Below are 19,492 nucleotides of genomic sequence, written 5' to 3' on the forward strand. Positions count from 1 at the left end.
CTCGTATTAACAGCCTATGGATACGGCCACTGAGCAAAACAAAGTTTCGTTGTCTGTGAGCTTCTGTGTGGCAGGTCACATGGGAAAAAGTAAACACGGAACAAGGGCACACGCCACAAGGGAACAGCCTATGGATACGAGGCCTTATAATACTATGTCCACATGCGGATTAGTTATGTACACATGCGGATTTAGTTTCGGGAGCTAAACTTTTTGACCAGATGATCAAGATGCACCATTTAAATTTGTGATATTCTGAACATTGATCAATTGCATATATTTTAATCTAATTATAATAAACAATCATGGCTACTCATCGGAATCCTGCTCCCAAGGGACATCCACTTCAATTGCACTACCGACCTATGTTTACCGGGACTATCAAGGGGTTACACCAAAATGCGGAAGGATTAAGTGGTGTGCTGCCTCCTTGCGTGTACTACGGGCTATGTATAACGATATTGCAACGACTGGTCGTCCATGTATACAGGTACCCGTATACATAACATACATGTAGGATCTCATTAAAAATACGTAAATGGTGTACTGTAGAGTACAAAGGTTGAGCTTAATTACCAACAGTAATGGTGTACAGGCGCCCTACCGAGGTATCGAGACAAGCGGACAAGAAAACTTGATGAACTATCGATGGAATTGAACCTGGAGTGCGAGTGTAACTTGTATGTAGTATAGTATAGTCAGTGTTAGTGTACTATAGGATAGGCCTACAAGTTGTACCATGTAATGACCTGGGTGTCCTTGGAATAAGCTACGCGGAAGTCAGTCTAACATGATCATTTTCTATCGGCTGATCATGGTTATTATAATTATGACAACTAAATAGTCGAGGAAAATGCCTATATGGCCGTGAAGTTGCGCGCTGTAATTTTTGACGTGTCATGTCTAAAACAGACACTTTTGGACAGGTTATCAATTTTGAGGTTATGCCTACTTACTAGGCCTATTTTGCTCCACAATGCCTTTTTTCACAATGAAATCGGGCATTCCTGAGCGAAGATATTAAGTTCGTAAGCTATGGTATTATAAAATTGGAAATTGAGATATCGGCCTTTAAAATATTATTGACATTAATGTTGAGAGTAGGAATTACCTTGAAAAATTTCTCAAAAAATACAAGATGCCAGTTATATTCCGGTCTGAAACTATCAGCCAATATTTTAAACATTAATAACATCACAAATTGTTAAAAAAATCACCCCTGGGCAGATTTTGGCTATTTCTCCATTTACGATCCTGCCCAAAAATTTCTGCTTTCGATATACCACGTCATATTTATACAGGATAGGCTACTTTATATTTAGATTCAGAATCCCCGGGTACGGTGCGAAAAGGCACCCTGGCCTTGAGCAAATTATTGAGTTATTGATGTCAAAGGTCACACAAGGCCCACACAAGGGGAATAAATCTAAAAAAATTGCTTTTAAATTATTAAGTTATGAAAGTTCTTCTTTAGTCCCAAGTATTTTATGGTCATCTCTAGGGTGCCTAATTAATGAGATATAGGTCAAAGGTCAAATCAGAATTGTAGAGGGGTAAAATTTTCAAAATGCTCCAATTGCAATTGAAATGGTCTTAAAACTGAAGTATCCGTCTTGACAAAAGAAAACAAAAAAATATAGTTTGCTATATCTACGGAATCTAGATTTAATGTTACGACATGATAGGCATAAGGTTGCCGAACTTGGGCCCATAATATTCTTGAATAAGGCTTCTAATAGCAAATTATACATATTTTGTTTTCATTATTATCAGTTTTAAGGACGAATAATTGAATACTATTTTTATTCAATTTGTAGCATTTTTATTTATTCCTGGGAACCAGACGAACAACTTGTGATATTTTATAAACTTGAACAAAGCATTTTCAAATTTAATCCACATGTGACCTTTGACCTCAATAAATCAATTTGCTGAAGCGTACCTTCTTGGCACCCGGTAGATTCCGAATCTACAAACCCTCCTTTTATACTATAAGCAAATAGATACTGTTAGTACGCAACTTCGCAGTTATACTGGCTGCAGTGGCGTAGCGTGGGTCATCCGATTGGGGGGAGGGGGCACCGACCATGATTGGGTGGGCGGGCACCGGGTCTGATAGGGGGGCACAAGCCGTTTTTTGGCAATTTTCCTATGGGATTTTCTAAATTTTGCAAACGATTGGGGGCACATGCCCCCCCCCGGTGCCCCTGTGACCCTACGCCACTGATACTGGGTCTTCAATGATCTCTATTCTCCACTATCAGGTGAGACTGAGTTGTTAGGAGCTATGATCATTGGGTGTGGGGAGCACGGTGGGGAGTGTTTGTTCATAATGCGTGAGGGGGTATCCCGTAAACAAATCGCTCCATCATGTGGCAGGACCTAGGCTATGGAACGCCATCCCTCTTCCCATCAGACTGCATCAGAGAAGCCCATTCTTTTGTTATTTGCAAAAAATTGTTAAAACCACATCTGTTTCCATAATACATTTTGGGTGTTAATTTTTTTTTGTTTATGTATTGTATGAATCTTCCTGCCCTCTCTGCAGTAGTTAGTAAATTGGTAAAGCGCATTAGAAATACATTATGTATGTATCATAATTATTTATTTTCAGGATTTGCTTGGATGATTTTGAAAGTGAAGCCAAAACACGTCTGCAGTATTCCGATTATATTTATTATGCTACCGGAGCAGATGATCAGCAAACTATACAGGAATGCAGGGCGGCTTTTAAAAGGTTATACATTTCTAACTATTTAAATTCATAGTCATCCCAGCTCGCATAGTATTTTGCAGGCCGAATGCACCGTCGCCACCTTCACCTCTGCGCACAGTGCCGAATTTCCAAAAAAATAGACTTTTTTGTAATAAATTCGCTTACAGACAAAAAGTTTACTTAACCCCCTTAAAGATTGACTTTTTCATATCGGGCTAATTTGAACGGTTGAACACGAAAAGTGTTCCCTTTGCTAAGTTGTCTTTATCAAGAATTTGGTTATACCCATTTTATCCCTAAAAAGTAGACCTGATAACTGAACATTTTCTTCAGGACTGCTTTTGATAAATAAATGAAGAAATTTCATATTTCTAGTCCAACAAAATGATGTACTCACTGTGGACGTTTCAAAGTCTAGCAGACTTCTTTCTCAACACTGATGATACTGGTAGCTTAGCAACGCGGTTGCCAGTTGGTTCTGAATCTCGATCTAGACCACTAAATCTTTATCACGCAATGAATACGGAATAAATCGCAAATATTGTATACTGGATACGCCGACGTCAGCAGGATGGTAAATCGTTCTGATCATAGACCTTTCCAAGTTGATTTGCTTTGTTGTTGGCTATCTATAGTAGGCCTGTTTAACGATATGACGTCATGCACCTTTTTGATTTGTTTAAAAATCCCATCATAAGAATCACCATTTGGGTTACATGCATTCACCTATTTTAATGGGCCCGGTGCCCCCCTAGCATGTTTATAATGGGCACAATTTATACAGGAACCAATATCCAGCAACTTCCATCTACATTTACCTATACGTCGTTGTCTTGTCACTGCTATAGATCTATACTAAATTTCTGACATAATTATATCAATTATTCATTAGGTACAGATTGCGACCTCGTATTTTAAGGGATGTATCTTCCCGTAACTTGGATACAACTGTATTGGGACAACCTATCAGTTTCCCAATAGGAATATCTCCAACTGCCCTTCAGAAACGTGCGCATCATGAAGGAGAGCTAGCAACAGCTAAAGGTTGGTCAAATTTATATTATAATATTAATTTTTCAAGAACTTGTTCTAATATGTTTCTGTCCGGAACTCAATCGTGAGAGCCTGATATAATTCATGTCGGCGCCTGCTTTGTCGGCGCCGGTGCCTATTTTTGAAAATTTCTTATCACGTCAGTTTGTCTCGGTGCGATCACGGGCATTTCCTGGAGTATTCCTCCGCTTGTTATGCCCCTGTCAGACTTTCCTGCGGCAAGCAGCATGACGTATCAACCAATGACAAGCCTTGATTGTGTCCGTCTGTCTGCAATGCTCGTGCGCCTCGCCGGCAAGCGGCATGGTAGTATGAAACCAGCATTAGACCATCGAGTTATGATGGTTAGACATCCGCTTGTTCGGCACATATTTAAAAACACCGGATTACCGTAGCCAAGAGGGAGCTGCCCCCTGTGAGAAGTATTGCCCCCCCTGTGGAAGGCCTTTTATGTAATTTTTGACCATTTTCGTCAAAGTTTTTCCCCTGGAAATTTGCCTCCCCCACCCCTCTGACAAAGTCCTGGCTACGCCACTGCAAAGTACTTCGGACTTTCAATATGTAGGGTTAGGATTTTGTTTAGTCTACTTCATAGCAGTTTGGAAATGTATACTTCATGATGTCAACTCATCTCACACTGATTGCAACTGCCACTCCCATCCGAAAACCACTGGGCAGGCGGTGGGATGTGTTGTGTTTTATGGAATGGCATTGCTGGTGTTAAGTGTTTTATCAAAAAGGGGAATGCAAAGCAGTCTAGAGGATGGTTAGCACAGCAAGTCATACATTTTCTCAATTTGACTTTTATCCTTTCCCATATAAAAAAAAATCAACCGCTCGTATACATCACTGTACTAGCTTAAGGTTACCGATCACTAACCTTAGTGTATAATAATTGTTCTTCCTCAAACTCATTCAGCTGCTGACAAAGCCAACACACTTATGATCGTAAGCAGTCACAGCACTACCGGCGTGGAGGACATCGCTACCGTAACTCCTAATGCTCTTCACTGGATGCAAGTTCATATCTTCAACGTTCGCGCCATCACTGAAAGACTTGTACGACGGGCTGAAAAAGCTGGATTCAAAGCTCTGGTTGTCACTGTCGACAGTCCAGTCCTTGGAAACCGCATGGAATGGCGAAGAGTAAGAGACTATGCAATGAAACGGATTTCTTTTAGGTATTTAGTACGATGTTTATTGAGGCATGCGTTTCATATTCAGATTCAAATTAATCACCAAACATCATAAATGTATTTCAAGGTCGTTTGTAAGGGTGTCTACGTTTAAACGTTTCACGTGTAACCGCCCGTTAAATGCACTATCCGTTTAGAAGACTCGCTTACCGTTTAAACGATTTTTTTTTAATAATTTTTTATTAAGTTTTTCAATGTTTTTCCTACCCTTACACAAAGTCTAACCCACCCCCAAACCGTACTACCTGTATATACAAGCTTACCCTAGCCCAACTAACCTTTAATCTAACCCAAAATCCTTGCCCTTACCCCCAAAAGGGAATTAGGGGAGAATTGATTTCACCTGAAAATCGGACCTATATTTAATGTTTTTAAATGCATGAATGTGTTAATGTTTTAATTACTTTATTTTCCCTCATTTCATCGAAATTGTTATTTTTATTGCTAACAAAATAAAAGAGATACCTCTCACATAATTTTGGAAATTTAAAAGATTTCTAAAATTCTAAAAATACCAAAAAAATACATTAGAGTGCAAAAGCTTTTTTCTTATGGGTAAGAAATATTTTCTTACATGCAACAGTTTTTTTCTTGCAGGTTAGAAATTTGATAAATAGGTCATCATATACAAAAGGCATGCATGGACCTATTTCTTACCCAAAAGAAAAAAGCTTGTGCACTTAAATGTATTTTTTTTTGTATTTTCAGAATTTTAGAAAAAATTTTAATTTCCAAAATTATGTGAAAGGGTTCTCCTTCCTATAATTAGCCATAAAAATTGCCATTTTGATGAGATGAGGCTAAATAAAGTAATTGAAACTTTATTAATGTATATTAATGCATTTACTAAACATGCTAACACAGGTCCGATTTTGGGGTTCTCAGGTTGGGGCAATGGGGCAATAGGGCTAGTTGGGCTTGGGTGGGTTTGTATACATGTAGTAAGGTTTGGGAAGGGGTTAGAGTTTGTGCAAGGGTAGGAAAAACATAAAACTTTTTTGAAAAATTTAAAAAAAAAAAAAAAAAAAAAATCGATTTTTTTTCTTCTTTTACATACGTTTACACGGTTAACCGACCGGATTGTGGTCCGTTTAAACGGTTAGACAAATAACCGTGAATTGAATTTACACCCCTAGTCGTTTGTGTGTAAGGCCATCGGCGTTCCCAGCAAACACAAAAATGTTCTCAAAACGTTTTAATAACATTTAAATGTCGGGTTATATAAGGATCATTAATACATTTTAAAAACGTTAGTGTAAAATATTTTACGCAAATATTTTTTTGACAACAGTTAAATAACAAAGAGTTAATAACATTCTGTTAGAATGCTTAGCTTCACGATTTCAAAAATGTTTTATTAATGTTATTAAAACGTTTTTATACCCTTTATATAACCCGACATATTTAAACCTTTTATGGAAAATGTTCTTGGTAAGACCTGTGATAACCCTAAGACGTGCACTGTTTCTTTTCCCTGTCCAGGTTTCCTAACTTAGAAACAGATGATCCCGAGGAGGCAACAAATGTTGAGAAAATCAACAAAAAAGCCAATAATCTTAGTGGTTTTAATGACTCGGAGACTTGGGAAGATATCAGGTGGCTTAAAGGATTCTCTCACATACCAGTGGTTGTCAAAGGTGTCCTGACAGGTATATTATCAATTAATCAATAAATAAATCAATATATCAATCAGTCAGTCATGCAATCAACCATTCAATCAACTACGCACTCAATCGATCAATCAATCAATCAATCAATCAAACGATCTAGCAATCAATAAAGTAATCAATAATCCTGATATTCAATCAATCAATTAATCAAGCACTTTTTCCTTGACTGCATGTTTAAGTACCACTGTTACGAGTCGTTAATGACTCAAGACAAAAACACCTTTACCCAAGTTTACTTCAGGATGCACAACAAAGCACACTGTTTGATTAAGTTAACAATATCTGAATATTTAATGAAAAGTAAAGTGTGATTTAACAATAATTTTGCGAGTGAATATAAATAAATAAGATCATTGAGAATCACTAAAATACACTGTTTAGGAATGTTACTTATCCGACAGGCTTCTTATTGTTGATTTCAAAGTTTTGTTGCACTCAGTGACTGATGTATATCCTGATTCACTTGTCCTGCGAAGATCACTGTTCAGCGAAGTCCACAGAAGACTTGAATTTATATATACTTTGCGTATCGGAATCCTCGCACAGATAACAATCTCCAAAATGGTGACGTTTTCACTACTCACTTCACCACTGGAAACAGGCCACAAATAGAAGGTTGCTCCACTTGTTCCCATTTACATTGATAGACGTGTCGTTTCATAAACCAGATTTCAAGAAGTCGACAGAAGAATGTATTCCCCTTTTGGGTAGAGAAGAGCACTTTGTTGCTCTTGAAATCTCCTTCGATGTATTGATGGAATAATAGCACATTATTGGCTATCCAAATTGACTGGCTCACATGGGTATATCCATGTGAGCCAGGTATATATTGTGAAGGCACATAAAATATACAACAACAAATTGGAAAGCCTACATCCACTTTCTAATTCAGTTCTGCCGATACAAGAGAAACTGGTATATAAGAAAGAGAAGGGACAGTCCGGGGGACAGTTGTAATTTGCAGCTATGATCATCATGCAATACCTTCACTTTATTATAGAAACTGGGACTTTCCCACATTCACATTTGTTCACGTTGAGACACATGGTAATTTCCAAGATCCAAAAATGAATATGATTGAATTTGTTTTTCTGATCAGCTTGATTGCCTGAGAGGGGATTCCCAAACTGTCGATACACACCAACTCTTGCAAGGGGGTTTCCCACCTCTCATGAAATAGCTTTAAATTGTAAACAAAGATAAATAATCAAATTAAATTACTCGGGGCACCTACTATCATTGTAATTTTCTTAATATTTTACGATTTCTTTATAGCTAAGGCGGCGAAGGAAGCCGTTCCATGCGGTGTTGATGGAATCATCGTTTCCGCTCACGGAGGAAGACAGTTAGATTGCGTGCCTGCACCGGTAAGTCCGAGTCACTAATATCAGGTTGATCATTGTTATTTACAGACAAAACTTTCTCATGAGAAGGTTCACTATTCAATTATAAATAGGGTAGTTAATGCATGGCTTACCAGTTGTTTATTAAAATTTGTAACCAACAAGTTTAAACTTCTGATAACGTGCGTTAAAAAGTTTAAACTTGTTGTTTAAAATTTAAATCAACAATTGTGTAGTTCACCTGGAAATCAGTTTAAAATGTGTTCGATGGTTTTAATGTACCTACCGTCCAAAAAGGATTGTCAAGATGCAAGTCTTACGAAATGGCATTTCCTGAAAGACGTAATTTGTAGAAATTGGCATAGACCGGGGATGGGGTATATGTGAGGCGCAACCCACTCCTATCATGGCTCCTTGTCAAGTTCCTACACGGGTCAATTTCACACTATTTTAGCCCCAAAAAGGTGAAATTTTGTGTGTATTTTTGTCCTATTTTCAATATGACCCCAAAATAAAGGTGAAATTTGTATTTACCGCAGGAATGGACATTTTCTGTGGCTGCTTTTAGAGGGGATTTCTTGTGGTGCTGAGTTAATAGCAAACCATTTGAGGACCACTCCCCTCCCCGCAAATATACTACATGGTTTATACGATAAGAATATATGATAGGAATCAATGTATTTTACAGATTGACGCTTTATCTGAAGTGGTGTACGCAGTAAAAGACAGTGATGTGGAGGTGTACGTGGATGGTGGTATACGGACTGGTACGGATGTATTTAAAGCTCTAGCATTAGGGGCTAAAGCAGTTTTACTTGGAAGACCTATACTATGGGGACTAGCTTGTGATGTAAGTTGGCAAAATGTAAGGAAACGCCCTTAGATATGTGAATGATGAAACCAGAGTTGTTGCAAGTTGTGACACAACGCTTACTGTATGTATAAAACACTCAAAGAAAACACCTGTAACCGAATTTACACAAAGTTAGAATATATTCTCGTAAGACTTAAACCATCGTTGGCCTAAAATTGTTCCATAGGGTTTATGTGTTAAGGATATGATGTGTTCATACGATGCGTGGTATTTTTTTTGTAAAATCCACTGCTCAACAGGTATTTTTAATGATCATGATAGTATTTATATAGGGTGCACAACTTATAAGTTCCCCCTAATGCTTTTTGAAAGAAATCGAAAACTATTTTCCGAAATGTAAAATTGTAAAAAATTATGAGTAACCTTATTTGTTTTACAAATCTGGACCAATTTGTAGTGTCACACATCATTGCGTTCGGTCACAATGGTTCATTATGTAAAAAAAGAGGCAGTTTGGAAAGTTACACCTTAGTCCATAGGAGTCAATTTTCAAACAATACAGTATGTCAGGTCTGTTCATGTGTTTGTAATGGAAATAAAACTGAAAGTCTAGATGTTCAGTAGGGAATGTGTCCCCCTACATTGTTAACAAGTGCATTACAACGTCGGCGCATGCTGTTTATTAAAGTCCGGATCCGTTGCTGCGCTGGTTTCAGCCAAATTCAGTTTTGACATGTCCTGACGAACAGACGTGACACGTCCACGAGGTGCTGTCGGCTGATTTTTCACTTCTCCTGTCACCTGAAATTTTCTCAATTTTCGAATCGCATGGCAATGGGCGCAACTCCCATACGACGAGCAATTTCTTTCACTGGTACATTTTCATCCAGCAAACCTAGTGGTCGACCGCGAAGGAAATCGGGCAAACGTGGCATTTTTTAAATTACTTTTCACACGTGATGAACTACTGGCGATGTATGGTCTATTCTCACCGCAGTACATATCCCGCCCTACTCAGCGGCCATTTATCATTAAATAGAAAAGAATTAAACAACTGCTTTGCTTTTGAAAAAGAAGAAAAACAAAGATTAAGTTTTCTTTAACAAACACATGAATATTCCTGGCCTACTGTCTTGTTTTAGAGTTGCCTCCTATGGACTCAGATGCAACTTTTAACACTGTTAAAAACGGTCTCTTTTGTTTACATAATGAACCATTGTGACCAAACGCAATGACGTGTGACGCTATAATTTGGACCATATGTGTAAAACAAATAAGGCTACCCAAACCATTTTCCACGTGTGCATTTCGTTAAATATTTTTCCGAGTTATTTTAGAAAGTATTTAGGGGGGAACTTATAAGTTGTGGACCCTATATTATGGTTATTAAAAACTGTATATGTGACCCATCACATCAAAACCAACCACTTCGCGGCAGAAATGAAAATGGAGATTTAAACACTAGGATAAACTGTTGATTTTTAGCTTTAAAATGACACCTTACTTGTTGAAATCAGATACAGTAAAAATGTCTTCTGAGGCAAAACAAGCTCAAATTTCTTTTTATTTTCTTTATATTTTCTCATCTTCTTTTATTGTTATCTGCCAATCAAGCCAGCCGCGAAGTGGTCGGTTTTGATGTGATGGGTCACATATGTCTAGATATCATACTTTTATGCTGATGTCCGGTACTGATGTTTTGTTCAAGAAACGTTTTCAGACCATATTAAATCGGTAGATTCCATATACAGGGCTGATATACCAAGCATTGAGTCATTCTGTGGAAGTCATTCTGTGGACGTCAGCAATTCTGGTGCAAGACTTGTTTGAAGGGGTCTTGGGGACCAGGACTCCTTGATTTGGCAGGTCCCCGTGATCTGAACCCCTTAATTTTGTATGTCTTTGTAGAATTAGATACCTGGACCCCTGGACTCAGCAGGTCACCACTAACCCTGGTGTATCCAGGATGTGGAAAAACTACTGTAATGACGGTTTTATATAGGTGTTGTGTTTGTCGCCGTATGCCTGCACATTATGTGTATGTGTGGTGTGTGGGGAGGGGGTACATGTATAATTGCATATTCATGTGGTACGTGCACATGTGTTTATAATTTGTATCATAATAATTATTTATGTGCGTTTGGTGCATTAAATTATATGTTGTACTCATTCATATTTGCAGGGTGAAAATGGAGTGAGCCAAGTTCTTAATATCATAAAAGAAGAATTTAGTTTAACTATGGCGCTTATGGGTAAGACTAAAATAAGACAGCTAACGAATCATTATAATGTATTTCACTTATTTAAATTTGATATACCGTAAAACCCCGTCTACAAGGATATACCTAAGAAACGCCCTCAATAAAATTGGTTGCTTTTTGTATTTGGAGTTTGAGCAAATATACTGGCACTGGGTGGCTATGCATTCCATCTAAGTATGTTGTAACACCAATCAATTGTATTGACATAATAACGACTGTTTCGTATATCAGGATCGTATATAGCTCAATTGATAGAGCGTCAGACTTTGGAACTGAAGAGAGCATGGTCCGGGCACCGGTTCCGTTTTTTCATTCTCGTTTAATTTTAACTTTTGACATGTTCTTTTTATCTTTCTTCAAATCTACCTTTCTACTTTTAATTTTAGGTGGTTTTTTTTTTGGGTTTTTTTAGTTGTTTTTTTTAGCTTTTTTTTATAGTTTTTTTTAGTAATTTTGTGGTTTTATAGAAACTAGTAAAGCATTTATTCTAAATAAAAGCGAAACCCACAGATGTGTTGTAACTACTTGTCTGTCCTCGTCTTTGCAATAAAAACCTATGTTGCACCTTTGTGCCATCCCAATTCTTGAGGAATGGTAGGTAGGGTGCGTTTTTGGCTTAAGCACGATTTTGTTTCTACTTGAAATGAAATCAAAATAAATATTGTTCTGTTGCCACAATTGCAGTTTTTTCAATAAAAAAAATAGATGAGGAATAATAATTATTCCATATTTGAATCTATTGTCCCATCAAGAATAGAGTGTCTTCAAAAACTTCAATCAATTCATCTGACAAAGGAAACTATTCTGGTCATTCAATTTTGTTTCGCTTGCACTTGTTATATCACAGGCGTTGGTAGAGAAGGCACACTTCTCTTGTCTTCACCGAAGTAGTGATGTAAACACTAACATGATTAATTACCATAGCTAGCAATGGACATACACTATTTTTTGTTCCACTTGAACCCATAGGCTATTCGCTGTCGATGTGACGTAATTAATCGGATTAACTACCATAGCAATTGATGAATACAATTTCGAATATATAGCCCTGCACTTCATCGTTCACGTGGCACCTATGCATTGAACCATAGTTGTCAAAGAAATGCTAATCACTCGCCATGTAAGATTAGTATTTATGAAAAGAGTGGTATTCAATCTATGTTTGGTGACATACGCGGGTGATTAGTGCAATCTGCTTGATGGTAGTTATTGCGATTATTACGTCACTTCGACAGCGAATTGTAGTATAGACGAATCCAACAAGCCAAGTGATGGTCAGAATTTATTCGGCCATTATACGCTGGTGAAGTTACGTAATTAATCGGATTAATTACCATAGCAATAGGTGAAAACAATTTTGAACATATCGCGCTGCGCTACAAGCAGGTTACACTCATCACCTGCAGTCCAAGAGAGTGCCAAATATGAATCTCCTTATGTGGTTAGCATGGCTGGGCCAGGAAATCCACAAGGTCAGCCAATGTATGTACATGTATTCGGTACATGTGCCATATCTTTTACAATGGGTGATAAATTTCTGGTTTGTTTTATTTCAAAACGCAACAGTCGATATTCTAAAGCTTGGTCCAAATCCAAGAGAAGAACCAACTCTAGTAATTTATGTGGTTTCAAATTATATCGGCCGTTGCCTTTTTGATAGAAATGGTGTTTGTTGATGTGCACAGTTTCCCATTAGATCATAAACATGCTGTTGTACATCCAAGGTCAAAGGTCTTTTAATCCATATTTGGCGTTGTTCTGGGACTGACCTGTACTGTGTATGTCTGCAATCATAGATTGAATACAATACTGGTCTTTTCAAAGATACTAATCTTACAGGTGCAGCATGATATGGTTCAATGAAGAGGTACCGCCTGAACGTATCAGTGTATAACGCGGTATATTCAAAAATTGTTTTCACCTATTGCTATGGTAGTTAATCCGATTATTACGTAACTTCGCCAGCGTATTGGAATAAAACAGGAGGATGTGAGTTCATAAGGGCAATGTCGGGGATTATAGGTCACAATCGATGTGGAGAGATGAGAGGTCCGACCAACAGCCATAGCGAATGGTTCATGTTCAACTAATTCCAGCGGACGGTCTGTGGCTAGTAAGGAATCGTCTTTGACCACACGCGCAGATCTGTCTCGTCAGGAAGATATTTAATATCCCGAATTTATAATAGGCCTATGCCTACCAGTTCCAACGTATAACCGATCTGCTAGAGAATATTTGTTACCATGTTTAATAAATTCGTATTTATCGTATAATAAAATGTAGCCAAATGTATATATTATGTGTCACACGGTTTTCTGCTGAACCACTAGCAAGCTATGTTACCACATCTATGACAATGACAAAGGTGAATTTTGATGATTTTTACGATCGTCCGGATGAGCAAATCACTGAATGGGTCTTAGTTCCCTCCTCTCCTTATCCTGCCAATATTATATGAATCAAAGAAAAATAAAGAAAAAATAAAATTAAACAAGAAAAAAAAGACAAAGAAAAGAAACAATAAAAGAAAAACAATAGAATAAATTAAACTAAATATGAAAAAAAAAATGATCACGAATGGAGTCTTTAGAAAATATAAATGAAAAGTTTGAACAATATTTTGTTTATAAAAGTTTGTGTGACCGTGATGAGGCTCGAACTCACCATCTTCCGATCTAAAGAACCAAAGTCTTATGCCTTGCCAAGTGAGCTATGCTCGTGAGATGCGAAATAAAGATAAAATAATACATTGTATACCTGCTTGTGTCGGTAAATGATTTGCTCAAATTCCATAATGATATAATATTGTGGAGGGCGCTAGCGTGAAATATGCTATCATCACAGTCGCTACTATTCCTTATAGACGGGTTTCTACGGTATTCTGCATATTGTAACAAAGCAAATTTCCCATTGTTTTTATTTGTTTACGGACGATTCGTAGTAATTTGTGTTTCGTATAAAAAAAGAAAAGATAACGCTAATTATACGGTGAAATCGTCGTTTTTACGGTTGAATGTTGGCAGCTTACTTGCCAGGTATTCTGCAGTAAAAATTACGGTTAAATTTTTACAGTGTGATTAATATTATTGTGCTTCTGTCATTTCAGGCTGTACATCATTAGCCGACATCGAGCCGTCAATGGTCGTCCATGAGTCAAAATACTTAACTTCATCTCGACTATAGTATGAATATAAGATAGCTTAATATCGCTATGATCTCTTAGATATCTTTGTGCTGGGCAAAACGTTATCTTTCACAATCATGACAGCTACACCTATAGTGGGAATTCCAATTGAATGAACGCAGCTTTCAATAGCGTGACGAATTTTTGTGTACACTGCGCGATGTACGCCAGCGTGTGCGACTGTGCGTGAGCAACGCGGAAGTGAATCCAACCATGTCAACGCACTCGTGATTGGATAGCATTGTATCCAAGGTCGTGCGTTCGCGTTGTAGTTTGAAATACGCAATATACGATCGCGGTTGGATCGAGTGCAGCTGTTAAAAGCTGCGTTCATACATACTCGCTATATAACGGCGCGCGTGATTGGTCGAGAGCCGGGCATAAACAGCGTTTATGCCCGGTGGCCCGGATGTGCGATCTCGGGGTAAAGAAAACGAAGGAAATTCATCGTTTTTTATGATGTTCCTTGTTATCTTTTGTCATTATTTTGATGAAATAAATATCACAAAATGTTCTGGTATGTATGAACGGGTTCATTCATATATGTCGTGACTGAGCGGTTGTTTATGCCCTCGGACCGCAAGCGGCCCCTCGGGCATAAACAACCGTTTAGTCATGAAAATATTTGAATGAACCCCTAATTCATTCAATTGGAATTCTTACTATAAGATTATCTGTCAAGAGCGGCTCGTATAGCTGTCACAAATGCCCCCACCCCGGATTTCGCAGCTCCGAAAGACCCTCTAAATTTAGCAAAAATTGACTAAAATAGAGCTCCGAAAGACCTTTGCTTTCAGCTATAAAAGACCCTTAGCCTTGATTCAAGGCTTCTGCCTTTTTTCTTCTTCTTTCACTGGTACTGGAAGTGAGAGTACACTAGTATTGGTTGTTGAAGTTGAACATTAACACCAATTGACTGTAAATGCTGTGTTTATAGGCCTATATTGAGTTGTAGATCAATGTTTTGCCTGAAGTATAAACATTGATAGTATTTTGTTTTTCCATGCCATTCCTGGATGTCATTATATCCCTGTATTTTAATAGAATGCTGGGTTTGGCCAGGGATATGAGAAAAGGGTTACCATGGCCTGAGGGTTCATGTGTCTGACCCGGGAAACCCCTGCTGGCTGGTTATACAATAATGTGAAGCACACTGTATACAAGAGACAGGGTACTCTCACACTAAAGAGCCACCCCCCCCCCTTCATTTTAAGCATAGGTGGGCCCTATGGCTGGATGATGTTCTATGTATGTTGTGTTGTTGGTTGTACAGCAGTATACAGGGTGTCCCTAAACGAACTGTATAGTCAGAAACTGAATTTTTTTTGGTATTTTGACGCGTAAACCAACAAAGCTAAACAACCGATGTGGTTGAGGAATATTATCAGCTATCACATACTTTTTGAATTTTGACAATTGACCGCTCCATTTTTGAAACAAAAGAATTTTACGAAACTGCCACATTTTCAGCCCGTTCCACGGAGTCAAATATCTATCAATGACAATAGACGCCTCATGCGCTGATGATGCGCAGTGATTAGCACTCCGAATACAGATAATCGATTGGTCAATATTTGAATCCGTGGAAAGGTTTGAAAAAGAGAAAAATTATTATATTTCACGAACGGTGTGGTCAATTCAAAAAGTATGTGATAGCTGATATATTCCTCAACCACATCAGGTATTTAGTTACATTTAGTTGTGGCGTTGAAATACCCAAAACAATTAAGTTTCCGATGATCAGGGACACCCTGTGTCATAAATCTTTAATACCAATGGATATAATAATAAATTATCAACTGATAGAAAATGCATTAGTCTATAAAAAGCCCGAGGACTTGGAGCCTTTTACTCTACCTTTTACTTGTTCGTAGCTCCCTTTACATAGACCCTCCCTCGGGTCCATGGAGAACGACTGGTAATGTAGATTACATAGCATTAACAATCAACCACCCAATACATGGACCCTACCAGTCTGTAGGCAATTTGACTTCCAGCTCCCAGTACTTTGTGGGAATTCACTTTTACGGATTTGGAGTCACGCAATCTTTCTATATACCACGTCCATGTTTTCACTACATTAACGTTTGTGTAAGCGACTAAAACAACGATATTGTATCCGACCAATCAACGCAGCTTGGCAGCGCGGGGATGTGGACAATAGGCCTAAGTCCGAGTCGAGTGGTTGCCTTTTATTATTGCGCGTACCATGGGTCTATCAGACGCGTGCCACTTGAGCTCAATACCTCTCAGTTGTTGACAAGTGTCCCATCCGATCTTGCGTCACATCCCGCGGCATAGCTTTGTGCTGCCATATTTGAATTTGAAACTGGGGCGGGGCTTTCGTAATTGACATCGGAATCACCGTGCTTCGTTGAACGATTATTTGGAAGTGAGATCTCAAACAGATTGGACCAGTCGAGGAATCAGCGCTCAATGGACTTTCGCGTTCACTTATAATACGAGTATATTTCTATACTGCTGCATGGTTGACTGTGGTGGGTGTAATTAGTGGCGTCGATTTGTGGATGAAGAGGAATGGGTTTTTGGCACTGAAGAAGATAAGGGGGGGGTTACAGGACTTTGGCATTTTTTTCATAGGGCATTATGTAATTATTTATTGTTACATTATCCAGAGATGGAACCGAACCGAGACTGGGGGCCAGTCTACCTTTACACGGTTCGCCACCAGCTCACAAAGAGCCATTACCTAAAAATTCTGGGGGGAGCATAACCATCAAAAATTTATGATGTGACAGGTCGAAAGGGGGGGGGGTCAAGCGATTTTTGGCAGGTCAAAAGGGGGACAAGGCACAGATATTCTGGGCACCGTTTCTATGTAACGCCCTAAAAAGGTGTAGGAAAACTTAGGAACGCGTTCAAATATGCAAAATGTCCTGTTCGCTGCACTCGCATTATATGATAAGACAATTTAAGGTTTTAAATTCAAGTTCCCAAAAATCTTGCATGTGTAAAGGGGGGGGGTTTGGCACATCAAAAAAAGGGGGTAAAGGTTTTTGGCACGTCAAAAGGGAGGGGTAAAGATTTTTTGCACGGCCAAAGGTGGGGGAAGCGATTTGTGGCAGACCATTTTGAGAATTCACCACCCGGGGGACACATAATTTTATTACACCACCCTTTATGTTATAGGACGTCACTCAACAACATTTTCACGTATGTCGGGAGCCTTCCCTTTTAAGGGAATTTTTATTGTTAGAATTAGGGTATTCGCCAGAAAACTATACCAGCAAGCCACGTGGTTCTTTCATAAGTTCATTTATTATAGTCAAAACACAATATACGCCGTTTAAAAGAATTGAACCATTTTTGTACGAGAGCATAATTACACCACTTTTTAAATAAAATTCGTCAGAAAATTGAGAATAATCTTAAAGCAATTTATAGGCCTGTATATAATCAGCATGCAATATATAACACCCGGATGGACTTGGGGCACACCATTTGATTTCCAGGGGGGGTGTTTTTTTGGTTTTTTTAAACTTCGTGAGACAAAAAAAAAATTGCCTCACTGATGAGTAAAAAATAATTTTCCCCCACCCAACTCTGTATAAAGGTATACTAAGTACATTAAAAATGAAAAAAAAAAAACTTTGCCGCCGAAGGCGGCGAACAAAAAAATTTCTGCCTTACCCAAACTTTCCCCCCCCCCCCCCGAGAATCTAATGGTGCGTCCCTTAGCGTTTAAAATTAGCAGCAAGTTGAAGTGAAAAAGTATCGCATCATTTTGAAGGTAGTTTTCGTGGTAAAAGACTGATGGAGAGCAGATGCGACTCATTTAGTCGGGTCAATAAGTGCAACTTGAATTTTCACAATGATCGTACACTTCAGGATAAAAGCAAGTCCTTTCCTTTGGGTATAATATATGGGTATGTATTATAATCAGCATGAAATGTGACTTCAAAAATGCATTCTACCACCCGGACGGACTTTGCGTTTAAAAATAGCAGCAGCAAGTTGAAGTGAAAAAGTATCGCATTTTGAGGGTAGCTTTCGTGGTAAAAGACTGATGGAGAGCAGATGCGACTCATTTATACTAGGGGCGATCAATAAGTTCGTAGAACAAGGTACTTGAAAGAGTGATAGCCAAATTATTTCCATCTCACTTTTGAACATGGGCATTGCATACCCAGAGGATGATTTAACAGTTAGGGTCGGTTCATAGTGCATATTCGAAGACGAATATTCGGCTTCGAATACTTTTTGTGACGTCAAAATATATACGGCAACGAATAAAATATGAGTTGAATCGGATTAAATATCGCGCTACTGATAGCGAGATACTATTGATTTATATGAAAGGCTCGAGGTCACCTGAATATCGTTCGACGAACGATGATTTCAAAAATCCCCAATGAAAATAAAAGGATCTGGAATGAGCGTTTCGACAGTATTTTTGTGGGACATGAGAGCACATCAGACATATCGAATTACATTATGAATACGAAGAATGTTTTTCTGATATCAAATAATTTTCATTTTTTGAAATTCACGATATAATACAAATTTTATGACAAATTATTAGAATGTGATATTTTTCACATATTGATATATAGGCCTAACAGTCCTCGAAGTAAATATTATAAATCTAATGATATTTTCTTAAAGTGTATGTAGCTGGGAGGAAAAGCCGGCGATCAATTGAAAATTTTGCCCTTTCATATTGAAGATATGGATTTTTTTTCCCAAAAGACCTAATTTTTTGGGTGTTTTTGGGAAAAATCCATATCTTCAATACCAAAGGTCAAAATTGTCAATTGATTGTCGGCTTTTCATCCCACCTACATACACTATAAGTATAAATCATCAGATTTATTAAGTTTCATTTGAGTACTGTTAAATATCAAAAATATCAATTTTTAATCATTTGCCATAAAATGTGTATTTCATTGCGAATTTCAAAAAATCAAAATTATTTGATATCAGAAGGACATTCTTCGTATTCAGAATCCTATTCGATATGTGCTCCAATGTCCCACAATAAATAGACCTACTGTCCAAACGTTCATACCCCATCCCTTAACCTGCCCAGTTGTCAAATACGCCTGGATAGTTCCAACATGGCTGATAACGAACTGAAAGAAAATGCTTTGGGCGCACACCACTAAATAATCTTCCCATTGAAATACGTGTAAAAACACCGGTTTTCTTTGCTCATTTTGAGGCCTTTTGGGCTCGTTTAAAAAATGTTTATGATTACCAGTCGATTGTAAATCGATGAAAGTTTAACATATGTT

At 38.0% G+C, this 19,492-nt stretch overlaps 1 protein-coding gene across 2 annotated transcripts; it reads left to right on the plus strand.

The window, feature by feature from the left end:
* Positions 1 to 470: 470 nt before the first annotated feature.
* Positions 471 to 14,690, plus strand: LOC140150832 (2-Hydroxyacid oxidase 1-like). Of its 2 annotated transcripts, none has more exons than XM_072172971.1 (9): positions 471 to 680; positions 2,615 to 2,737; positions 3,609 to 3,760; positions 4,689 to 4,950; positions 6,448 to 6,614; positions 7,911 to 8,002; positions 8,667 to 8,843; positions 10,975 to 11,044; positions 14,160 to 14,690. In XM_072172971.1, the coding sequence occupies exons 1-9, from the start codon at positions 649 to 651 to the stop codon at positions 14,234 to 14,236; spliced, it is 1,152 nt and encodes a 383-aa protein (XP_072029072.1). In that variant the 5' UTR covers positions 471 to 648; the 3' UTR covers positions 14,237 to 14,690. The 2 variants fall into 2 exon arrangements, with proteins under 2 accessions (XP_072029072.1, XP_072029073.1); XM_072172972.1 differs by having other exon boundaries at positions 8,667 to 8,828.
* Positions 14,691 to 19,492: the final 4,802 nt, after the last annotated feature.

The sequence above is a fragment of the Amphiura filiformis genome, chromosome 4 (genome assembly GCF_039555335.1).
Source record: "Amphiura filiformis chromosome 4, Afil_fr2py, whole genome shotgun sequence".
NCBI classification, from domain to species: Eukaryota; Metazoa; Echinodermata; class Ophiuroidea; order Amphilepidida; family Amphiuridae; genus Amphiura; species Amphiura filiformis.